The 26,300-nt window shown below is 43.1% G+C and overlaps 1 protein-coding gene across 2 annotated transcripts; it reads right to left on the bottom strand.

Annotated features, from left to right (window-relative positions):
- Window positions 1-4,173: 4,173 nt before the first annotated feature.
- On the bottom strand, window positions 4,174-24,801 carry LOC120046354 (myosin light chain kinase, smooth muscle-like). 2 transcript variants are annotated; one of them, XM_038991522.1, is made up of 15 exons: window positions 24,709-24,801; window positions 24,048-24,235; window positions 18,961-18,996; window positions 18,600-18,730; window positions 18,213-18,369; window positions 17,091-17,402; window positions 16,792-16,888; window positions 16,236-16,439; window positions 15,588-15,805; window positions 8,083-8,206; window positions 7,537-7,689; window positions 6,986-7,115; window positions 6,593-6,674; window positions 6,300-6,440; window positions 4,174-5,761 (listed from the first exon to the last, which is right to left on the bottom strand). In XM_038991522.1, exons 2-15 carry the CDS (start codon window positions 24,208-24,210, stop codon window positions 5,562-5,564), a joined length of 2,148 nt encoding a protein of 715 aa, XP_038847450.1. In that variant the 5' UTR covers window positions 24,211-24,235; window positions 24,709-24,801; the 3' UTR covers window positions 4,174-5,561. The 2 variants fall into 2 exon arrangements, with proteins under 2 accessions (XP_038847450.1, XP_038847451.1); XM_038991523.1 differs by lacking the exons at window positions 18,961-18,996; window positions 24,709-24,801 and having other exon boundaries at window positions 24,048-24,501.
- Window positions 24,802-26,300: the final 1,499 nt, after the last annotated feature.

The raw sequence follows: 26,300 nt of genomic DNA on the forward strand, positions 1-26,300 counted from the left end.
TTAAACCTACAAATTTCAGGTTTACTTTTGTTCCCGTTGGTCTGTAACAATGTTGTGTGCCAATATTGCAATGATGCATCCTTGACTAGGCTACTTGTACTAACGTTAGACAAAATATTCACGTTTTCACATATGACAAAATCCCAAATTTGGCCTGTCTATTTCAAACACATTCATGTGCTTTCACAACATTAAAGATGTAGGAGGATTATACAACATGTACGTTTATATTCATATATCGTATATAAAAAATAAAAAAAAGTAAAGACGCTATGACTATTTGGTGGTGTGATCCTCTAAGGCTGTAAGCCCAGAGACTGCAAGGTATGAAGGCCATGAGGTCGAATCCCCCTCAGGGCAAGGTTCTAATTTAAGGAAAAAAACGCTCCACTGTTGGGCCTCGAGTCAAATAACGCATATGTGACAAAGTAGATTTATAAAAATGAATATAAAATATAATCAATAGGTTAGCTTTTCAAACTGCGTGCCCGGGGACTGGGAGCGCGCACAGTGTAGGCTACCTGTGATTTCGTTATCTGATCACTTTTTTTTTTTTTCGTGTGTGTGTAAATTCACTAGATATATTCACTGCAGTATTAAGCCTAGCATTGAGCTAATGAATTATGGCCTAATATGCATACACTTATAACTTAGGCTACACATTTCGAGCCTGTCTGTGTTCGTGGTTTTGTTTTCGCAATTACGCACCTGGCATCTTCGCTGGCTCGGCTATTCGTCTTAAATCGTGTGGATTTCCAGGTAAAGCCAAATTACAATTGCTTGTTGGACACTTATTTTGACTTTATATTATTTAATAATAGCCTATTGGAGGAGAGATGTGCTCTTGCTTGCTGAATTAAAAAAAAATATATAAGATAATGTATGCACTCACTACTTTAAGTCGCTCTGCATAAGAGCGTCTGCTAAAATGTAAATGTTAAATAGGCTACAGCTTTAAGAACTGGCGGGGAGTTGGAAAGGCGAGAGAGACATTTGTGTCAGAAGAAGCCCATATTTTCCTGTAGTATCTCAGCACCGATACATCCTGACAAAATACAACTTATGAGTGGCTTGCTAATGTACTTTTCTGGACCTTCTAAACTCTAGAATATACCCATAACTGTTCCAAAGGGTTGCATAATCAGGCCTAGGTCGTATGCAGTTATTTCGGCTAAAACTAAACAGGACATTTGAGCGGTTATTCAAATTTGATCTATAGACCACAGTTGTTTACTCACCTGATAACAATAATTCATTCATCATTGCTTTGTGTTGTAGCATGGGTAGAATCGTTAGGGGAGCTTTGAGCAACGAGGCAAGCAATGACATGCTGTAAAAGATATGCAGGCTAAACGGTGTTTGCTGTTGAATTGGTACATTTCTAAATACACTTTTATATTTTTCAATGCATGTACAATGAAGTATTATTTGCGGTTGTCGCTATGACATTAAACACACTCTGAAAGCACCGAATTGTCTTATGACCTTATTAATATGTCTACAGCGTGCAGTAGGATGTGTTGATCAGACGATTGACAGGTGTGCTGTAGAACGATAAACAATTAACCTTTCCTCTAGTGTGGATGCTTGCGAACGTGAGTTCGAGTCCGGACTCGCGATACATCTTGAAAATAACAACATTGCCGCAATACTGCCATCTGTAGAATGATAACGAGGGACTTTGTTAAGGACGCTCTTATGGAAAAGTATTCGTTCACATCCATCTAGGTAAACATTTGCAATTGGCTGATGCAGAATTTGTTCCAGGAAATAAATACTGTCATCTGGTGTACCAGGTTACCTGATGCGACCAGCTACAATGTAATGTTCTGTCATCTACGATTTTAATTGGCTGATGTAAATTTTGATGCGGAGAATCTGTTTCTAATGTTCGTAAGTATGGCCTCTGTGTGTCTGTCTGATCGACTTTTCACACTCGTTTAAAAATAGTTGTTTCTTTGTTAATTGGGTGGATATAGTGGGAGACGAAACATGGCCAGAGAATTAGGACTCGATTTCAATCCGTATCGCAGAAGATCTGCGGTATAACGCAACTTAAAGGTCATTTCCGATTGTGCCGACATATGCAGCGTTTACCGTGAATGCAGTCTCTGCGAACGCAGGAAAAAACATTGCCTTTAAATTTGATTTGCGCTATACCGCAGATCTTCCGTGATATGGATTGAATCGAGCTCTTAATGTTGCTACTTAGTGAATAAGTTTGAAGATTTGCTGTTTTTTAGATATTAACGAACAAATAAAAGTCCCTCACGACCTGGTTTTATATGGATGTTTAAATCGGACATCAGACAATCCTTGGTATAATATACTCTAAAGACCAAACTGTACTGTAAATACGAATGTTTCAGACACGAGAATGCATAAATCGAGTCAAATAGTGGTGGGCATTTTGACTACGCTTTCTTTTGTAGGGCTTAGGGTCAATCAAGTATTTGTTAATATAGCTTTAAGTAAACAAAAAAAAAAGTGTTGAAGAGTATAGTGAAAAATAATGTTTGGGATGTTTATAAGGAGTTGTGGAATAAAAATGTAGGAGTAATTTTGGGCTGTTTGTAGATTGAGAAAAGATAGATGAAACATGATACAGATTTAACAACATGACACTCTTGTTGGCTATACAGGACAAACAGATCTGGGACCAGTTTAGGAGTGCGTAGATACAGTGCCTTCAAAGTATTCATACCCCTCGACTTATTCCAGATCTTGTGTTAGCTGGTTGAGAGAATGCCTAGAGTGTGCAAAGCTGTCATCAAGGCAAAGTGTTGCTACTTTGAAGAATCTCAAATATAAAAAATATCTTGATTTGTTTAACCCATATGGAATCATGTAGTAACCAAAAAAAAAATATTTCATAGTTGTGATGTCTTCACTATTATTCTACAATGTAGAAAATATTAAAAATAAAAAAAACCTTGAATGAGTAGGTGTCCAAACTTTTGACTGTTACTGTAAGTATTAACACCACTGAGTCAATACATGTTAGAATCACCTTTGGCAGAGATTACAGCTGTGAGTTGTTCTGGGTAAGTCTCTAAGCGCTTTTCACACCCGGATTGTCCAACATTTCCCTTTTTTTCTTTTTTTAAAATTCTTCAAGCTCTGTCAAATTGGTTGTTGATCATTGCTAGACAACCATTTTCATGTCATGCCACAGATTTTCAAGCAGATATAAGTCAAAACTGTAACTTGGCCACTTGGGAACTTTCACTTTCTTCTTGGTAAGCCACTCCAGTATAGATTTGGCCTTACGTTTTAGATTATTACTGCTGAAAGGTGAATTAATCTCCCAGTGTATGGTGGAAAGCAGACTGAACCAGGTTTTATTCTAGGATTTTGCCTGCTTAGCCCCATTCAGTTTCTTTTTTATCCTGAAAAACTCCCCAGTTTTTTTATTATTACAAGCATACCCATAACATGATGCAGCCAACACAATGCTTGAAAATATGGAAAGTGGTACTCATATGTTGGGCAAATCCAATACTACTAACACTTTCTATTCAGGACAAAAAGTGAATTGCATTGCCGTGTTTTTTTGTTGCAGTATTACTTTAGTAACTTGTTGAATGTTTTTGAATATTTTTATTCTGTACAGGCTTCCTTTTTTTTCATTGTCAATTAGGTTAGTATTTCGGAGTAACTACAATGTTGTTGATCCATCCTCAGTTTTCTATCTTATCGCAGCCATTATTTTATAACTGTTTTTAAACTATTGGCCTCGTGGTGAAATCCCTGAGTGGTTTCCTTCCTCTCCGGCAACTTAGTTAGGAAGGACACCTGTATCTTTGTCGTGACTGGGTGTATTGATACACCATCCAAAGTTCAATACACCATCCAAAGGGATATTCAATGTCTGCTTTTCTTTTTAACCCATCTACCGATAAGTGTCATTTGCCAGGCATTGGAAAACCTTCCTAAACCTTCCTGATCTTTGGTTGAATCTGTTTGAAATACACTGCTTGACTGAGGAACCGTACAAAGATACGGTAGTCATTCAAAAATCATGTTAAACACTATAATTGCACACAGTGAGAGTCCATAAAACTTGTGACTTGTTAAGCAAAGTTTTATTCCTGAACTTATTTAGGCTTGCTATAACAAAGGGTTGAATACTTAAGACATTTCAGCTTTTCATTCATTTGTTAACATTTATAAAAACATAATTCCACTAACATTATGGGGTATTTTGAAAGAAATAAACTTAATACATTTTAAATTTGTGCTGTATCAAAATGTGGGAAAAGTCAAGGGGTTTGGTTTAGCATTGTACTTTGCTGGTATTGAAAGTTAGTGTATCAAATTAAGTGTCACAACTGAATCAAAGTGAATGGAAAGTGGTGTGTTTTGAACTTTCTACACCCTCCTTGTGCTTCTAGCTGCGAGAGGCACCATTGAGGAACAGTTTACTGTCTGGAAGTCATGACAAAAGTCAACATGCAATAGTGAATTTACCCATCCTTGTGCACTTGTCATTTCTTAGTTTGCCCTTGCTATACATTTAGCCTTACTGTTACATTTTTAGACCTCAGTTCAGCCCATTGTGTATTCTATTGTTTTTGAGCCACCCTTGACATCCATGGACATTTTAACAATGACCGTATCGCAAGTCTAAAGTGGCCTTCTCATCTCTCCTACATCTTGCAATGACCGGAAGTCATAGGAGATGGGAAAGAAACATGACCGACCGTGCTTCTACACCTGCATTGCTTGCTGTTTGGGGTTTTAGGCTGGGTTTCTGTACAGCACTTTGAGTACAGCACTCTAGATCAGCTGATGTACGAAGGGCTATATAAATAAATTTGATTTTGAGTGGTCAATCTATCCCAGGGTCAAAAAACTGAAAAAGCAACAACAAAGAAATGGCATGAAAACAGGTCTCTCTCTGTACAGTGTCCTAATGAACACCCTTGAATTTGCTTTCACTGGTTCAGTTCTTCCACCTCAGAGCAGTTCACAACAATTATACATTTTTGACCAAGGTCACCTTCTAGATTGCGCTGTAGTTCAATTGCTAATTAAACTATATTTTGCAGTAGCTTGGTAGTAGTTAAGCTAAATTAAAATCTTAATAGTGGTTTCAGCAGTTAATTACTTTTTTTGCCATTTAGCTAACTACTACACACTATTTATTTTGCTAAAATATGGGTGAAGTAGGCAATTTCCTTTTCGACATCAGACCTGTCCAATTCTCACTTGACACATTGTGTAATTTGTCCTATTAAGCACAAAAACATTCTATTAACACGAGTGATCGGTTCTTGAAATTTGTAGCGTAACTTCTTCCAGTGTGAAGTAATTGATAGTTTGGTAAACTATCTTTTCAGAGTAGCTTCCCCAACATTGATTGTAGGCTACATCCCGATTCCGCACCCTTCTCCCAAAGTGTGCACTTCCACACTTCCCGTTATGGATTCAAAACATTGGATTGGTGTTATCATCGGCTACTAGGGAGTTTCCGCCATTGTTAAATCCATAACGTAAAGTGCACACTTTGGAGAAATAGGTGGAGATTAGGGATCCAGATGTTGTTTTGTGTTTTCAGGCTACAGTTCCACGGTAAGTTTGGCCGAGCACAGCGCCTCCCCTAGGTCATTGGTGGCTCTGCACTTGTAAACCCCAGAGTCGGCAGGTCCCAGGTCAGTCAGGACCAGCTCACACGTGCCGTCGTACTCCACGGTGACCCGCGACGACGACTCCACAGGCTCCTCATCCTTAAACCACACCACTTCCGGCTCGGGATAGCCTGTGACGGGGAGAGACCAGGGTTAAAATTACGAGTGAAAGGGCGAGAAGGGTTGAAATGACAAGCAACAGGGCGAGACAATTGTTCAAAGGGCAAGTGACGGGGATAGGGTTAAAATGGTGAGTGACGGGTTCGAAATGACGAGCGACGGAATACTAAGGTTACAATAACAAGCAACATGAGACCAGGGTTAAAATTAAACTGTTGAAGTTCACAAGGGTCACCCTGAGCACACCCTGGCGACAGTGCTCTCATTGATCGTGTGTAGCAAATGGGTTTTGAGCAGGGTTGAGGTCAAATCTAATTGAAGTCGCTCAAATTGGAGGTCAAATCTAATTGAAGTCGCTCAAATTGGAATGATTTGAATTTAAAATTCCAAAATGGAAACACTTTTGAAAATAGCTTCTCCTTTTCCATTTATTGAGAAGTCATTGGAAATTGACATTTTTTTCAATTATTGAATGTTTACTTCCTGAATTGACTTCAATTCGAATTGGCCCCAACCACTGCTCTTGATTAAGCTTCCAACCAAACGTACCCTGGACGTGGCAGGCCAGGCGGGCGGTAGATCCACGGGGCTGGCTGGTGTCCCTTAGGACCTGCTGGAAGCGGGGTTCGCTCTGCAGCTCCTGATCCAGGGTTTGGATGGCCTGCTCTGCCGCCGGGCTCCAGCTAGCCTCTGGGTGGGGGGAGGAGAGAGGGAAAATAATACTGTCATCTTCCAACAAAGGTTAATAAACAGGAGCGTACCACTTTTCAGAAGTTGATTTAACATTAAAAAGGCAAAACACTGACATTGAGCCCTGGATGGTCAATGGATATGTCTCTTACCCTCCCCAGGGCTGCCAGGAGAGTCAGCTCCGTTGGTAAGGTTTGCCATCCTCTGCAGTGCCAGGACAGCCTTGCCTGTTTTCTATAGTTATGGAGAGGGATAAAACACCACATACATCACTGAGAACCAGGCATCTGCCATTTGAATCAATGAGATGCTATTAACAGACCCCTTGTTGGTTCATTCACTGAGTTCGCCTGCTGGCCCAGTCTGTGCTTTAGCTCACTCCTCTCTGTTCATAGTCGTGCCAAAGATGTTTGTATGGCTGGACATGATAACAATTGAAGAGTTGGCTTCAGCACATACCGTATAGGGCCAGGGATGTGTTCATTAGGGCAGAAAATGTTTGAAATGGAATGTGATGTAGAATTAATTTGTGTAAGGTAATATACCTTCCATCTGCGCTTGGCCAAGAAACGTCGAATCTTGTCCTTCTTGAGGACCTTGGTGGGCCGGCGGACCAGAAGGGTAAAAGAGGCCATCCAGGGGTGGGCCAGGGCCTCGTCACACAACAGCCTACACCTGAAGACGGGGTCAGGGTTTGGGGAGGGGCAAGAGCACACCATTATACCATTTCTTGCTTGGTTTCACACTCAGTTACAAGCACAACACAGAATAACCTGCTCCAACTCCAGTAGTATATTGTTAGCCATTTCTTTGGATTTATACTCCACTATATTTACTAAATAGAGGTGACTATTTATCTGTGACTTCACCACACGCCGCAGGTCTCCACACAGAATTTGGGTGCATGTCAGAGGTCGTAACTAAGCAAGTGTCAGTAATGTTTCGCTAAGGAGAACATTTTGGTGGAGTTTAAATCTAGCCTGACAGACTAAACATGCAGGCACGCATGTACACGTGTCCCAAGTGCATAAGACAATATGGATGCCAGCAAGCAGCCATCCAGTCAACCAACATCTTGACAGTAGGACACACAAACCTTGTGTCCTTCTTGAGCAGAGAGGTGATGAAGTCTTTAGCCTGGTCCGAGATGTCCTCGAAGCTTTCCTGGTCAAACTCATAGCAGGCGGCCGTCACCAGGCTCAGAGTCTCTGCGTCACTGTTACCTTGGAAGGGCAACTCACCGCTCAGTCTGGGAGGCAGCAGAGAAGCAGGGTCACATTGCCCATTGTTTGTGTTTATTGAACCATTCGACAGTTTCTATGGGGCACCGTTATATTTTTATAGCCAGCAGATGGAAGTAAAGGCAAGCTTTACACCCATTGCCACAAGATAACTTAGGCTTGACCATGTTCAATGAGGCACAATGTTGCAAACTGTCTGAAAGAAATATATGGTGTACAACAGCCATGTATGTCTCTGTGACATGTAGAGTCAGAAAAAAAACTGCTCTATTCATGGTATTTCTATCTGAAACATTTAGCATGTTGCAACCCAGACATTTTTTTCTACAGTGCACCCTACTGAACACCGGACCCTGGTGTACTTGAATAGAAGCAAGTCGGTGGGCCTGTTCATAACTCACAAGATGAAACAGATGACTCCGATGCTCCACATGTCAGTGGCCAACCCTACCGGCTCGTAGCTGATCACCTCAGGGGCCACAAAATCAGGCGTCCCATGCATCACCATCAGTGGAGTACCAGGCTCTGTATTGGAGAGGAAAACAGTTGAAAAACATGCCGGTCAAGGTTATTACATTGATACCGGCCACATTCCAGGTTCTCTTTATTGCAGTCTCAGGAGACTGCTGTGTCATGTTAATGTGGTATTGTGAGATCTGGTCAATTGCGCAGCAAGCCTGTAATAAAAATGACCTGTAATGTGCCCATTGTGTTCAAGATTTTTCATCCATCTCTGTACAGAGCGGATCAAATCACAATGGAACAAACTCAAAGTGAATTTCACATCTAAATACAGTATACTTTACAGTAAAACAATAAAATACATAGACAATAATACATAAAAGGATGGCAGCAAGCGTCTCAAGAGTTATGCTCTCCCAATGTCCAGTAGTCAAATACAAAAATAAAAATGGGTAGTGGATATCAGAATGAAAAAACGAAAAAGGGTAGTTGGTACTGGATAGCAGGTAGTGTAGGGTCCATGCATGCATCTGCTGACAAGCGATGCTAGCCAGTGCAGCTGCAGGATATGTGGACTACCCTTTCCTGTTTACTAACCTCTGTCCCCCTGCTGATAGTGTGTGCCCAGCAGAGTATGTGAGCGAGGAGCGGAGCGTGCCCAATTTGACTGGAGCGTGGAGCGAGATGACCAAAGGCTGGTGCATAGGCCTTCTTTCCCTCTCCAGTAGCCTCACTTCACAACTGAGCTCAGGGCATGCCCGCCCCAGCATGCATTTGTAGTCTACTTGTGTGCTGCTAATAGCCGCTTGCTTTAGCTACTGTCATGGAGTTTCATAAAGAAATTGATAAAAACACACAGATGCTAAATCAAGGTGACTTACAAAAATGAGGACCAAGAGCAAGAGAGTGAGTGCGGTGCGGGTCTGTGCCCAAACAGTTCGAGCTTCTACTTTTAAACATCCACCTTTCCAGAAATAAGTCTCTCACTGTTGCCGCTTGTTATAGACCCCCCTCAGCCCCCAGCTGTGCCCTGAACACCTTATGTGAATTGATTTCCCCCCATCTATCTTCAGAGTTCGTACTGTTATGTAACCTAAACTGGGATGTGCTTAACACCCCGAACGTCCTACAATCTAAGCTAGATGCCTTCAATCTCACACAAATGATCAAGGAACCTACCAGGTGCAACCCTAAATCCGTAAACATGGGCACCCTCATAGATATCATCCTGACCAACTTGCCCTCCAAATACACCTCTGCTGTCTTCAACCAGGATCTCAGAGATCACTGCCTCATTGCCTGCGTCCGTAATGGGTCCGCGGTCAAACGGCCACCCCTCATCACTGTCAACCGCTCCCTAAAATACTTCAACGAGCATGCCTTTCTAATCGACCTGGCCCGGGTATCCTGGAAGGATATTGACATCACCCTGTCAGTAGAGGATGCCTGGTCGTTCTTTAAAAGTGCTTTCCTCTCCATCTTAAATAAGCATGCCCCATTCAAAAAAAAAATAACTAAGAACAGATATAGCCCCTGGTTCATTCCTGACCTGACTGCTCTTGACCAGCACAAAAACATCCTGTGGCGTACTGCATTAGCATCGAATAGCCCCCTCAATATGCAACTTTTCAGGGAAGTCAGGAACCAATATACACAGTCAGTATGGAAAGCAAAGGCTAACAATTTCAAACAGAAATTTGCATCCTGTAGCACTAATTCCACAATGTTTTGGGACACTGTAAAGTCCATGGAGAATAAGAGCATCCCCTCCCAGCTGCCCACCGCACTGAGGCTAGGAAACACTGTCAGCACCGATAAATCTACGATAATCGAGAATTTCAATAAGCATTTTTCAACGCCCGGCCACCCCTGGCTACCCCTACCCCAGCCAACAGCTCTGCACCCCCTGCAGCAACTTGCTCAAGCCCCCCCCCCCCCCCCCCCCCCCCCCCTCGCTTCTCCAACCAAATCCAGATAGCTGATGTTCTGAAAGAGCTGCAAAATCTGGACCCCTACAAATCAGCTGGGCTAGACAATCTGGACCCTCTCTTTCTAAAAATATCCGCCGCAATTGTTGCAACCCCTATTACTAGCCTGTTCAACCTCTCTTTCGTATCGTCTGAGATCCCTAAAGATTGGAAAGCTGCCACGGTCATCCCCCTCTTCAAAGGGGGAGACACTCTAGACCCAAACTGTTACACACCTATATCCATCCTGCCCTGCCTTTCTAAAGTCTTCGAAAGCCAAGTTTACAAACAGATCACCGACCATTTCGAATCCCACCGTACCTTCTCCGCTATGCAATCTCGTTTCCGAGCTGGTCATGGGTGCACCTCAGCCACGCTCAAGGTCCTAAAAGATATAGCCGCCATCGATAAAAGACATTACTGTGTAGCCGTCTTCATCAACCTGGCCAAGGCTTTCGACGCTGTCAGTCACCGCATTCTTATCGGCAGACTCAATAGCCTTGGTTTCTCAAATGACTGCCTCACCTGGTTCACCAACTACTTCTCAGAGTTCAGTGTTTCAAATCGGAGTGCCTGTTGTCCGGATCTCTGGCAGTCTCTATGGGGGTGCCACAGTGTTCAATTCTCGGGCCGACTCTTTTCTCTGTATACTTCAATGATGTCCCTCTTGCTGCTGGTGATTCTCTGATCCACCTCTACGCAGACGACACCATTCTGTATACATCTGGCCCTTCTTTGGACACTGTGTTAACAAACCTCCAAACGAGCTTCAATGCCATACAACACTCCTTCCGCGGCCTCCAACTTCTCTTAAATGCTAGTAAAACTAAATGCATGCTCTTCAACCGATCACTGCCTGCACCCGCCCGCCCGACTAGCATCACTACTTTGGACGGTTCTGTCTTAGAATATGTGGACAACTACAAATACCTACAGTTGCAGTCGGAAGTTTACATACACTTAGGTTGGAGTCATTAAAACAAATTTTTCAACCACTCCACAAATTTCTTGTCCTAACCGACTTGCCAAAACTATAGTTTGTTAACATCTACTTTGTGCATGACACAAGTCATTTTTCCAACAATTGTTTACAGACAAATTATTTCACTTATAATTCACTGTATCACAATTCCAGTGGGTCAGAAGTTTACATACACTAAGTTGACTGTGCCTTTAAACAGCTTGGAAAATTCCAGAAAATGATGTCATGGCTTTAGAAGCTTCTGATAGGCTAATTGACATCATTTGAGTCAGTTGGAGGTGTACCTGTGGATGTATTTCAAGGCCTACCTTCAAACTCAGTGCCTCTTTGCTTGACATCATGGGAAACTCAAAAGATATCAGCCAAGACCTCAGAAAACAAATGTAGACCTCCACAAGTCTGGTTCATCCCTGGGAGCAATTTCCAAACACCTGAAGGTACCACGTTCATCTGTACAAACAATAGTACGCAAGTATAAACACCATGGAACCACGCAGCCGTCATACCGCTCAGGAAGGAGACGTCTTCTGTCTCCTAGAGATGAACGTACTTTGGTGCGAAAATTGCAAATCAATCCCAGAACAACAGCAAATGACCTTGTGAAGATGCTGGAGGAAACAGGTACAAGACTGTCTATATCCACAGTAAAACGAGTCCTATATCGACATAACCTGAAAGGCCGCTCAGCAAGGAAGAAGCCACTGCTCCAAAACCTCCATAAAAAGCCAGACTACGGTTTGCAACTGCACATGGGGACAAAGATCGTACTTTTGGAGAAATGTCCTCTGGTCTGATGAAACAAAAATAGAACTGTTTGGCCATAATGACCATTGTTATGTTTGGAGGAAAAAGGAGGATGCTTGCAAGCTGAAGAACACCATTCCAACTGTGAAGCATGGGGGTGGCAGCATCATGTTGTGGGGGTGCTTTGCTGCAGGAGGGACTGGTGCACTTCACAAAATAGATGGCATCATGAGCTGGGGAAATGATGTGGATATATTGAATCAACATCTCAAGACATCAGTCAGGAAGTTAAAGCTTAGTCGCAAATGGGTCTTCCAAATGGACAATGACCCCAAGCATACTTCCAAAGTTGTGGCATAATGGCTTAAGGACAACAAAGTCAAGGTATTGGAGTGGCCATCACAAAGCCCTGACCTCAATCCCATAGAAAATGTGTGGGCAGAACTGAAAAAGCGTGTGCGAGCAAGGAGGCCTACAAACCTAACTCAGTTACACCAGCTCTGTCAGGAGGAATGGGCCAAAATTCAACTAACTTATTGTGGGAAGCTTGTGGAAGGCTACCCAACACGTTTGAGCCAAGTTAAACAATTTAAAGGCAATGCTAGCAAATACTAATTGAGTGTATGTTAAGTTCTGACCCACTGGGAATGTGATGAAAGAAATAAAAGCTGAAATAAATCATTCTCTCTGCTATTATTCGGACATTTCACATTCTTAAAATAAAGTGGTGATCCTAACTGACCTAAGACAGGACATTTTTACTAGGATTAAATGTCAGTGCCGAAGTGGTGTGCAAGCACCACTCCATGAGCGAGGATAGGGATTTCCAACCGCTCAACTCTGCTCACATGCTCTGGTGCCCAGTGGAGGCTGATGGAAGGAGCTATAGAAGGACGGGCTCATTGGAATGGAATAAATGGAGTGTATCGAACACAAACTTATGGAAACCACATTTGACGCATTTCCATTCATTCCATCCCAGCCATTACAATGAGTCTGTCATATAGCTCCTCCCACCAGCCTCCTCTGCGTGTGTCCATTTCATGGGCAAGCTGTTGTCAAAAAATTGCTGTCCAGCTATTTTACAAATCTTGATACAGTGCATTCGGAAAGCATTCAGACCCCTTCACTTTTTCCACATTTTGTTACATTACAGCCTTATTCTATAATGGTTTAAATAAAACAAATGTTCCTCAATCCACACACAATACCCCATAATGAAAACAGAGTGAGAGCAAACTGAAAACAGGTTTTGGGGAATGTTTGCAAATTTATTACAAATAAAAACAGAAAACCTTCATTTACATAAGTACTCAGACCCTTTGCTATGAGTCTCAAAATTGAGCTCAGGTGCATCCTGTATCCATTGATCATCCTTGAGCTGTTTCTACAAATCCATCTATGGTAAATTTAATTGATTGGACATGATTTGGAGAGGCACACACCTGTCTATGTAAAGGTCCCACAGTTGACAGTGCGTGTCAGAGCAAAAACCAAGTCACGAGGTCGAAGGAATTGACCGTAGAGCTCCGAGACAGGATTGTGTTGCTGCACAGATCTGGGGAAGGGTACCAAACAATGTCTGCAACATTGACGGTCCCCAAGAACACAGTGGCCTCCATTCTTAAATTGAATAAGTTTAGAACCACCAAGACTCTTCTCTGTGCAGTTTCCTTCCTCTCTGGCAACTGAGTTAGGAAGGATGCCTGTATGTTTGTAGTGACTGGGTGTATTGACACACCATCCAAAGTGTAATTAATAACTTCATCATGCTCAATGTCATATTTTGTATTTTTACCCATCTACCAATAAGTGCCCTTCTTTGCGAGGCATTGGAAAACCTGGTTAAATCTGTGGTTGAAATTCACTGCTCGACTGAGGGACCACATTTTTACTCCTGCACTTACTTAGGCTTGCCATTAGAAAGGGGTTGAATACTTATTGACTCAAGACATTTCAGCTTTTCATTTTTAATGACACTGAACAAATATAAATGCAACATGGAACAATTTTAAAGATTTTACTGAGTTACAGTTCATATAAGGAAATCAGTCAATTGAAATACATTTATTAGGCCCTAATCTATGGATTTCACATGACTGGGAATATAGATATGCATCTGATGGTCACAGATATGTTAAAAATGTAGGGGCGTCAGTATCTGGTGTGGCCTGTGGAATGTTGTCCCACTCCTCTTCAATGGCTGTGTGAAGTTGCTGGATATTGGCGCGAACTGGAACACGCTGCCGTACATGTTGATCCAGAGCATCCCAAACATGCTCAATTGGTGACATGTCTGGTAAGTATGCAGGCCATGGAAGAACTATGACATTTTCAGCATGCGACAGATCTTTGCGACATGGGGCTGTGCATTATCATGCTGAAACATGAGGTGATGGATGAATGGCACGACAATTGGCCTCAGGATCTCGTCACGGTATCTCTGTGCATTCAAATTGACATTTATAAAATGTAATTGCGTTCATTGTCCGTAGTTTATGCCTGCCCATGCCATAACCCCACCACCACCATGGGGCACTCTTTTCACAATGTTGACATCAGCAAACCGCTCGCCCACACGTCTGCCATCTGCCCGGTACAGTTGAAAGAGCACACTTCTCCAGCGTGCCAGTGGACATTGAAGGTGAGCATTTGCCCACTCAAGTCAGTTACGATGCCGAACTGCAGTCAGGTCAAGACCCTAGTGAGGACGACGAGCACGCAGATGAGCTTCCCTGAGGCTGTTTCTGACAGCTTGTGCAGAAATTCTTCAGTTGTGCAAACCCCAAGTTTCATCAGCTGTCCGGGTGGCTGGTCTCAGATGATCCCGCTGATGAAGAAGCCGGATGTGGAGTTCCTGGGCTGGTATGGTTACATGTGGTCTGCGGTTATGAGGTCGGTTAGACGTACTGCCAAATTCTCTAAAACAACGTTGGAAGCGGCTTATGGTAGAGAAACAAACATTCAATTCTCTGGCAACAGCTCTAGTGGACATTCCTTCAGTTAGCATGCCAGTTGAACGCTCCCTCAAATCTTGATACATCTGTGGCATTGTGTTGTGTGGCAAAACTGCACATTTTAGAGTGACCTTTTATTGTCCTCACTGCAAGGTGCACCTGTGTAATGATTATGTTGTTTAACCATTTCGTGATATGCCACACCTGTCAGGTGGGTGGAATATCTTGGCAAAGGAGAAATGCTCACTAACAGGGATGTTAACAAATTGTGCACAAAAAAAGAAATACGCTTTTTGTGCATATGGAACCTTTCTGGGAAGTTTTATTTCAGCTCATGAAACATGGGACCAACACTGTACATGTGATGTTTATATTTTGGTTTAGTGTCATTTTTTAAAAACATAATTCCACTTTGACATTATGGGGTATTGTATGTAGGCCAGTGACAAAAAACACCATGTAATCCATTTTAAATTCAGACTGTAAGACAACAAAATATGGAAAAAGTCAAGGGGTGTGATACTTCCTGAAGGCACTGTAGGTCTGTTCTGCGCAATATTTATTTTGACCTGATTCTGAACGTTCCACAACGTTGTGCCCACAACATTGTGCCCTACTGCACATGGCCCTTGTATCTGCAGGACACTATGAAGACCCTTTTTACACTACTGGGTTGAGCTCAGCCAAGCTGTACTGTGCAAACAAAATATCTGAGCCAGGAAAGTAGCAAAATAATGTTCGGGTCAGCACGATAGTTTGAAAACACTATTAGTCTCTACTCCAAACACACTCACCCAGCTTGGCTGCCAGGCCAAAGTCGATGATCTTAATCCGCGTGCCCGTGGTGTCCACACACACAATGTTTTCTGGCTTGAGGTCCAAGTGGACAATGTTCTGCCGGTGGATGTACTGCATGCCCTCCAGGAGCTGTTGCATGTAGCGTGCGCTGGTAGGCTCCGTGTGCTCAAAGTTGTCGTCCACGATGCGCTCAAACAGTTCCCCGCCGGCAATGCTAGAGATATAGAAGGTATAAGGAAGACCAAGGTCCTCATGTCAAACCAATCCATAGATCCTGTAGCTCTAGAGGATTGCATAGGCCTCAATGATACAAGCCCGTTATTAGACTGATCCCTTGCATATGCACGTTCAATGTAAACAATGTAGATCTCTCAACAGCCATGCAGCCTGGTCCCAGATCGGTTTGTGTGGTTTTGCCAAGTCCAAACTTGGCAATGACAACAACCATAGGAGATCTAGGTACCAGGCTACAAGCAGTGGCCCTCAATCCTATCTCCAGGAAAGTGCAGAAGAGAAGAGAAACACACTATAAACATGCACACATATTGACATGCACACATTATATTGTAATGGAAACTCAGTAAAGACATCAATGTAATTGTACTCCTAGAATAATCTTAATGACTGGAACTGGCTGTGCTTACTACTCCATCACCATGATGATTTCGGAGCGGGTGTCATAGGCCCCGAGGCACTGCACCAGCTTGGGGTGGTGGAGACAGTTCATTAGCTCGATCTCCCTGCGCGCCAAAGCCTTCGCCTTGGAGCTATGGGCCCGGTAGAACTTCCCTGCACACACCTGACCTGTCTCCTTGTGACTCAGCCTGAACACCTGGCCAAACTTCCCCCTGTTGAGGTTCCAATAGGCAGTTAGCGGGGTTGTGTTCATTAGGACACACAGTAGCAAAACGTTTTCAAGTGTCTTAAAATGTGTCGCCACAGAAAATGAAAATCGACAAGTTCATGGTCATATTCACAAGACACCAAACAGAAGAAAACTAAACAAAACTGGGAGGGAATACCTGAACTTGTCCAATGAGAACACTCATTGTCGCTTTTCGTTTGCTATGATGAGCACAAATTAATACAACCCAGATAGTACTTCAGTTTCGGACAGTTTTGTTCCGTTTCATGCCAACTGAACACAACCCAGTTCAGCAACGAGTCAATATACTGAGTGAGTGACCATCTAATGCTTACACTCCCAGCTTCTCATGCACATTGTAATGATCCTTGACTTTGTGCGTGGTGTCAATGGTGACAGTCACATACGATTGGGATTCCTCTTTTGGCTCTCCTTCAAAAGCACAGAATCAAGATTAGTCAACAAGAACTACTGTACAGTATATGTGTAGTTGAATTCAACAGAATGTAGATACGAGACATTTAAAGGAAAAACCAATAGACAGAGACAACCAATCAGATCAACAACTGTTTTAAGATCTAAACTTGTAGTAATCATCGAAGTCACTGTTTGGCGAAAATCAATATCCACCAACCTCTGGTGTCCATCTTGACACAGTCCGACACCTCACTCGGCTCACTGACACCTGCCAAATTGTAGGCCCGAACGCGAAAGCGGTACTCCCCCAGGGGCTCCAGGACCGAGCGGATCCGGTACGAGGTGTTCTTGCAACGGGTCGTCACCTCAGTCCAGTCCTCAGGCTTCTCAGTGCCTTCTCGTCTCACCTCCACCGCGTAGCCTGTGACGGCAGTGCCCCCGTCGTAGCTGGGCCCCGACCATGACAGGACCAGGGAGCAGGAGGAGAGCTGGGAGACCATGGGACTAGATGCCGGAGGGTGAGGCCGGTCTGAGAAGACAGGGAGACAAACACAGAGCCTGTGAGATTACATTTGCTTCCTTTTGAAAGCACTGATCTGACATGCCTGGTGTGGTGGATTTGGATTCCTAAGGAAGGATACCATTTGAAAGCATTGGAACAGGATCCAAGGTAGATGTGGTATAGAATTGGAACAGGGCCCAAGTTAGATGTGGTTTCCTAATACTTTACTTAACTCATTAGTTCAGTCATGTTAGAGCAGTGATGATACCTCAATGTAGGAAAGAAGGCAGGAAGCCATTTAAAACTATTGGAAGAGGGCCCATGGTCAACTTTAGATGGAAGCAATTGAGCTCCGAGAGACCAAATGCATAACTCTTTTGACGTAGTCGAGGTCAGCAGCTGTGAACTTTTCCTGCTTCACCCTGAACAAGACTGTTCAAGATGAAGACACATTCCCCGAACCGTAGGGTTCGTTGACATTGAGTTTACTAGCAGGACTATTCTTGGAATTGTTACGTGCGAGTAACCATCTCGTCTTGCTCTGTGGCTCTCCAGGAGCAGAATCGAGGCTCATTGGTATTATGTTGTGGTAATGCAATCTATCAGCAATAATTGTCAATTGGGATAAGGCAGGATCGCATTCATTAGTGTACACTGTAGCAAAATGTTTTGCAACAAAAAACTAAAACAGAGAGGGACAGAGAGGGACTAGCTGGATTTCAGCAAGTCCCTCTCTGTTTCAGTACATTTTCTTTCATTTGGTGCCTAGTGAATATGATCCTAGTTTATTGAACGGTTGAAACTTTAGTGATCATGAACACGCCCCAGGATACTCACCGATAACACTGAGGGTGACTGTGTGCTGAGCCAAGCCCCTGCGATTCCGCACCAATATAGTGTATGTACCCGCATCGTCCGGACAAGCCTGAGATATCTCCACACTGCTGTCAGTGTCACTGCTCTCTACACGAGTCCTCGGCCTGCCTGCAACCACCTGCATCGAGGGAGAAGAGACAGAATAAACCTATTCTTGGACTAAAATGCACTTGAGATTGGTGTTTAATCCAGGACTAGACTTAATCCGGTAAACTGGTCCCAGATGTTTTGAGAAGTAAAACATTTAACTTAATCTGTGAAAAGTTGTACATTTATTTAAAGTATCAACAATAGATATGATAAAGCCATACAGCCTTATTTCTGACCCCAAGCCAATTCAACCCAGACCTGCTCTCTGTTGTAGATCCAGCAGGAAGCCACAGGAACACTGCAGCTCCTGAAGGCACAGTGGAGTCTGGCCTGCCCTCCCACCCGCACCTCCAGCTGCTCTTGGGGGTCAAGAAACTCCAGCAGGGGACCTGGAAGAGGCAGAGACAACGAGTGGTTAACATCACATCACTGAGCTCAACTCTTTTTGCAAAGCATGCAAACTGCCGGTTTGAAGCATATTTCAAGTTGGGTAAAGTTTGACTTGCTCTTGGTACTTTAAGTGTTCAATGAAACACATGCGAATAGGAGGGCCTTTGTCTTGATACTTGTTATTCTAAATCTGAGTGGAGGACAAGCAGTTGTTAATGGACCAACTCACCCTTTTCAGGGGAGACTCGTCTCTTTGAGGTGATATCTGAAAAGAAAAGTGTCACATTACATAGGTGATTGACTATGGGAAGATAGCAATTCATATTATAACTTTTTTTGTGGGGGGGTGGAAGATCCCAATTGCCTACTTCTCGCATCCTCTCTCCTGTCTCATCGTCTCCTTCTTTGGGATTTGGTTGGCGGATCACATCCAAATTTTAGGTGCACACATCTAGGGCTGTTACGGTGACTTATTAGTGTCACACCGTTTAGTCACGGTAACTAGGCTTCTCCAAGCGCTGATGCTACTGATGGTCATTAGTAGCCTACCAAACTTGCTATCTGCCTGGTACTCAGCACTCTATTGTCCCTCTCATCACTCTGACATCAATGCAAATGTAAATTGAACATCTCACTGGACACGTTGCGCAGCAATTCAATAGGCTATGCAATTGTGTGAGAAAACAGACTGAAGGGCCTCTATTAAAAAGAAGATCCCATCAGCTTTTTATAAGCTAGGCCTACTATATTTATTTCACAACTTTCCTAATATTAAGCACATTGCTTCTCTTTACAACAGGAGTATAGCCTACCTGGATGGCATGAAAATGAACCATGGGAAAAGCGTCCTCTATTCACTATTTAAGTGCATAGATGAAGTAAAAATGTTTCTCCTGCCCCTGTTTCGAGACAGGTCCATGATAATGGTCCATTCTAAATCAAAACTAATTTCACACACATATTATTTAGTATATGTAAAGACAAGATTACATCAAGAATAGTCTGATGGGTGACAATATTAGCCTATCACTTGCGAATCAAATCAAATGTCATTTGTCACATGCGCCGAATACAACCTTACAGTGAAATGCTTACTTACAAGCCCTTAACCAACAATGCAGTTTTAAGAAGAAAAAAAAGTAAAAGTAGGTGTTCCTTTTGTCCAGGTGGGAAAGGGCAGTGTGGAGTGCAATAGAGATTGCATCATCTGTGGATCTGTTGGGGCGGTATGCAAATTGGAGTGGATCTAGAGTTTCTGGGATAATGGTGTTTATGTGAGCCGTGACCAGCCTTTCAAAGCACTTCAAGGCTACAGACGTGAGTGCTACGTGTCGGTAGTCATTTAGGCAGGTTACCTTGATGTTCTTGTGCACAGGGACTATGGTGATCTGCTCGAAACATGTTGGTATTACAGACTTGGTCAGGGACAGGTTGAAAATGTCAGTGAAGACACCTGCCAGTTGGTCAGCGCATGCTCAGAGCACACATCCTGGTAATCCGTCTGGCCCTGCGGCCTTGTGAATGTTGACCTGTTTGAAGGTCTTACATCGGCTACAGAGAGCGTGATCACACAGTCGTCTGGAACAGCTGATGCTCTCATGCATGCTTCAGTGTTGCTTGCTTCGAAGCGAGCATAGAAGTTATTTAGCTCGTCTGGTAGGCTCGTGTCACTGGGCAGCTCGCGGCTGTGCTTACCATTGTAGTCCATAAAAGTTTGCAAACCCTGCCATATCCGACGAGCGTCGGAGCCGGTATAGTACGATTCAATCTTAGCCCTGTATTGACGCTTTGCCTGTTTGATGGTTCGTCTGAGGGCATAGCGGGATTTCTTATAAGCGTCCAGATTAGTGTCCCGCTCCTTGAAAGCGGCAGCTCTAGCCTTTAGCTCAGTGCGGATGTTGCCTGTTTTCCATGGCTTCTGGTTGGGATATGTTGGGATATGCCAGTGACTGATGTGGTGTACGCCTCAATGCTATCGGAAGATTCCCAGAACATATTCCAGTCTGTGCTAGCAAAACAATCCTGTAGCATCTACGTCATCTGACCACTTCCTTTTTTTTTTCTTTTTTTTTTTTTTTTTTAATCCCATTTTCTCCCCAATTTTCGTGGTATCCAATCGCTAGTAATTACTATCTTGTCTCATCGCTACAACTCCCGTACGGGCTCGGGAGAGACGAAGGTCGAAAGCCATGCGTCCTCCGAAGCACAACCCAACCAAGCCGCACTGCTTCTTAACACAGCGCGCCTCCAACCCGGAAGCCAGCCACACCAATGTGTCGGAGGAAACACCGTGTACCTGGCCCCCTTGGTTAGCGCGCACTGCGCCCGGCCCGCCACAGGAGTCGCTGGAGCGCGATGAGACAAGGATATCCCTACCGGCCAAACCCTCCCTAACCCGGACGACGCTATGCCAATTGTGCGTCGCCCCACGGACCTCCCGGTCGCGGCCGGCTGCGACAGAGCCTGGGCGCGAACCCAGAGACTCTGGTGGCGCAGTTAGCACTGCGATGCAGTGCCCTAGACCACTGCGCCACCCGGGAGGCCCTCTGACCACTTCCTTATTGAGTGAGTCACTGGTACTTCCTGCTTTAGTTTTTGCTTGTAAGCAGGAATCAGGAGGATAGAGTCATGGTCAGATTTGCCAAATGGAGAGCGAGGGAGAGCTTTGTACGCGTCTCTGTGTGTGGAGTAAAGGTGGTCTAGAGTTTTTTTCCCCTCTGGTTGCACATTTAACATGCTGGTAGAAATTAGGTCAAACAGATTTAAGTTTCCCTGCATTAAAGTCCGTGGCCACTAGGAGCGCCACCTCTGGATGAGCATTTTCTTGTTTGCTTATGGCCTTATACAGCTCGTTGAGTGCCGTCTTAGTGCTCAGCTTAAAGCACGAAACAGCGCATGCTTTTTATCCCAAATTTTTCAAATCAAAGTCACACACTCATGTAGCCTAGCCCGTAGGCCTATATTTTTTGATAAAGTTTGTATTTGTTATTTATTTTTATTTTACCTTTACCACGTCAGTTAAGAACAAATTCTTATTTTCAATGACGGCCTAGGAACAGTGGGTTAACTGCCTTGTTCAGGGGCAGAACGACAGATGTTAACCTTGTCAGCTCGGGGATTCGGGATTCAATCTTGCAACCTTTCGGTTACAAGTCCAAGTCTAACCACTAGGCTACCTGCTGGCCCGTATCACATCTAAAGTGGCTAATCAACTTCTTAAAATGAAGGACATTAATCCATTTTACAACGGGTGTAGAGCCTAACTGCCATACATACACAACGCATGAATTTCAAGTTTGGGGAAGATCATTTTCACCATAAAAATGCACCTTTATAATAAAAGCATTACATGCATAATCACATTTGTGGTCACTTTTGAGAATGGTGTTTACCTGCAAATGGAACATTTGCGCTTATAGCCTACTGCCCTGTGCGCGTTGCTGTGCTTATAATGTGAAAAAATTGCCTAATAGTTTATCAACATTTTAAGCTAAACGTTCTTATCTGTTGCCTCAGCCTCATTGCTTAAAAGGTTTTTTGATGCTAGTGATTGTATTAATTTAGGATCTATCCAGTGGCGATTTTAGCATGTCCATTTTGATGGGGCCAACTCACCCCAAAAATTGTGATGAATGCCATCAAAGCCACTACACAACAGTAAACAATACATTAATTGCACTATCAAGGTGACAAACGGTGCCCACAAACTGTTAGGGCCTACATAAAGTCCCAACAGCAGTCTCAACACCTTACCACTGCTACACCTGGCTATCAGCTGAGCCTTGTCTGGCAGCGAAACAATTCATTCAGCCTCATTTACTGCCTTTAAAAAAACATAGCGGATATGGCTGACTTGCTTAAACAAATATGTTTTTTACTGATAATTGAGATGTACAAACTATGGCTTAAGGGGACGACGAGTGGATAAGAGGCAATCCGTAATTTTGATTAAGACATTAATGAGCGAGCTAGGACAGACATGGTCAATATAACTATTTGTTCAGCACTTTTTAAATGTACAACGACAGAATTCTGAACGTGGGCCGTTCTTACAGTATTCTCCCTGTACACCAAGTCAGAACCATAGGATAAATAAAGGGGGCATATAAGCAGACAATGAAAGCTTTTAAAATATTTGATGATGACATTTGTCTAAAATAGGCTATAGGCTAAATGTGCACCACCAAGTCGGAACAGTAGGTGAAATTAAGAGGTGAAAATATACCTGTCACGCTGGTATAAAGGATTTGGAGACAGGCGCAGGAATACATCATCTGGGTTTTTAATACACCCAAAATAAACACATATACAAAACACTGGGATGTACCCAAACAAAAGAGCGCGGGTAAACCTCGTAGAACGACACGGGAGGAGACCCGTAATACACAATGCACAAAAGACGCAGCACAGGCTGAGACACCGCATACTGTAGGTACTCACATGACCAATGGTCAGAACAGTAGGCTAAGTTATGAGGGGAAAAGGGACCAAATTATTAGGGTGACTAATTTGGCTACTAACTGCTTACTACACAACATACACTTAGTATTACTTTCTTAGCTGCAGTATACATATCTCCCTGGCATATTACATAATTTATGCAGCAGCATACAAGACATTTTTTTGTACAGTCGGAGCTTGTCGGAGCTTGTTTTTCCCCCCCCGAGTTCCCAGTTGTCTTGAACTCACTGAAGTCAGAGATTTCCCAGTTCCGAGTTTCCAGTCATTTTGAACGCGGCAGAAGATTTAAATATAAGGCAGCTTTGCTGGCTTGAACCTCTGAAGAGGTGTTATTTATTTTACGTCACCAATATTTTGGCAATAGGCTCATGCATTCAACATGTAATACTTATAACTGGAAATATTAGAAAATGTTATAAGTGGTTCAGTTGTATAGATACACAAATGCCTTTGAACATGTTGATATTGTCAAATCAACAAAACAAAAAAGAGCCTTCTGGCCATACAGCAAGGTAGGATAATAACAACAAACATCCAGAACTAGTCTAGGGGCTTGCTTACCTCGAGAGTCAGGCAAACACCTCTGAATCATATGCTAATTAGGTTTCGGATGATCAGTGAGGGTCAGTTGCTTGTTCTTCAGGGCAAAGAGTTCAATCACTGAGATTCACATAGGACCAATGCCCCAAAACGTCCACATAACTACAAAATGATGACTAAAATAATTACTACCATTGCTACGATAAAGCACTATGCTATTTTTAAAGAAGGTCTGAGTCCCGTTCTTCAAGAGCCAGAAATATTTGATTGATGACAACAGTAAACTATTTAAAATAGTTCAAACTGAGTCCTTACCTGTTGATATGGTTCCCTGCTTGCTGCTACCCCCCTGAGCAGTGTCCCTGTCCTCCAGCTCATTCTTGATCCCCTTCAACACAAACTGAGGGGCGGCAGGCTTAAAATTCATCCGAAAAGTGGACACGAAAGTCTTCTTGGGGCCCATGCTGGCCTTGTCCATCTTTGCCAGGTGAAAATGGCCAAATCTGAAGAGGCAACCATTCAATGTTAAGCAGACACGACAAGGTTTCCGATTCGCTGTCTGTCAACGACCCCTTTTTCGCCCTCTCCTCTTATTGGCTGTCTCCTTTTATTTCTTCTTGATTTCTTTCTCTCTCACACTCTTATCTCTTTCACTTTCCATCTCTCTGCAAAGCGATGTGTCAAACTCTCATATGTTCCCTTTGGTTCACAATTCACACCTCATCTGGCATTGCTTTCACACTGGCTACAGCCACTAGCTAGCTCTCTACCCCACCACAGGAAACCACTATATTTATCAGGTTCAATTATATGGCTGGCCAGTGGCCCGCCTCCCCCTCCCACAACACAACAGACAGAGAGAGAACATACTCACACACACACACACACACACACACACACAACAAAAACAAAGAGAGATACAGAGAGATAGAGAAAGAGAGATATGGAGAGAAATGAACAGAGAGAGTTCACCTACTTGGTTATGTCCTTCACCAAACACAGTCACCAAACGCCTCTGCTAAGCACACCTAGCCAACTGTCACAATAAATCACATACACACAGAACACACACCACAAACAAAAAACAGCCTCGTCGTTCTCCTCTGTGGCATGTTTGTTTGGCAATCTCTACGCCACTAATGACATCACAGGAATCTAGGAGAGCAAGTAGGACAGCTTTTATATTTGTCTAACCCACTGTGTCAAACCACACTACAAATAATAATCTCCAATCTAGCTGAATGAATCTTACAGTTAGGGATTTCTCACAGAGATAGAATGTTGTGGATAGAATAGGTGATATACGTTCACTTGAATATGTTCACTTGCTTTTGGAAATCCCATGCAGGCTTGCTGTTTCTGAGAGTGTCTTGTTGTGTCTGTCATTCAAGGTGTGTTCCATGGTTCCAGGGTTTACAGCAGTTTCGCCAGATTGGGCGGTTTTACAAACAACTGGGAAGTTTTACAAGCATTTGTTTTGTCGTTGGGCTGGCAAAAGTGTAACTTTTTTGTGCATTGGGCAGGAAAGTGTCAATAGTATCTGGCAACGCTGGTTCACAGTTGTAGTACAGAATGTCTCTCTGCCTGCTAGCTGGGGCCATTGCTAGGCCCATCTTCTCTCATGCATATGTAAAGGACTGTGTGAAGAAGCTGACTCGCCACTCTCGTCATTGGAAGGCACATTGTTTACTTCCCCTTATAAATGGTTTGGAGCGTTCATATTTTATATTTAGTTTATGCGACAAAACAAGCAGGTATAGTGTAGAGAATCATTGTACAATCAAAATTGCTCTGAAATATCTTTTACATAACCAAAAATATTTTATTTTCAGCTCTTTGAAGCTGGTGTACAAAACCGAAAGTATAAGCCAAAACTAAATTAAAGAACAGGGAGCATAGAAATACTGCCCATAGAAGAGATCAAACAATTTTTAGATGTTAAATGAGAATTACAGATCTATAACACACATTTCAATGTGAATTTGGTCAGCTTGCCTGGAAACATTTTGCCACTTTAATGTTTGGTCAAGTCACATTTTGGCCATTTCAGTTTCATATTTGAATGCGGTAATTTAGGTCTACCCATTTGCAATCCTCCAAGTCCATGTGATGTGCAGGTGCAAATGGACACTCGCTACACCGATGAGAAATATATTTCACCTTTCTTTGTAGTCCCATGTATGTCATTCGTGTGTAATGGGAGCGTGCGCAGGTGCGCGGCTCATTAGTAATACGCCTACATTTTTCAGCCTGTTGACCTACAGAGCTATTATGAAGCGTATATTCCTTTATTAAGTGTTCCTGTTTTGAGATTGAGCCAGGAATGTTTAAAATGTCTACTTAGCCGGGATATGTACATTTGGGTGAATAGAGCTCCATGGGGTATGTACCTGTTTCAACAGTGTTCTTTAGTTATCCTCTAGCTCATGTATGTGAGCTATGTGGAGAGGCTGTCCATAGCCTGAAGGTACTGTATACCCCAACTTGCTGTAGTTGGTTTGGCAGGGCAGGCCTGATTTGAGTTTTAGGTTTTGATATCAGATTATCAAAACAAATTATATGAGAGTC

Source organism: Salvelinus namaycush, chromosome 4 (genome assembly GCF_016432855.1).
Source record: "Salvelinus namaycush isolate Seneca chromosome 4, SaNama_1.0, whole genome shotgun sequence".
Taxonomy (NCBI): domain Eukaryota; kingdom Metazoa; phylum Chordata; class Actinopteri; order Salmoniformes; family Salmonidae; genus Salvelinus; species Salvelinus namaycush.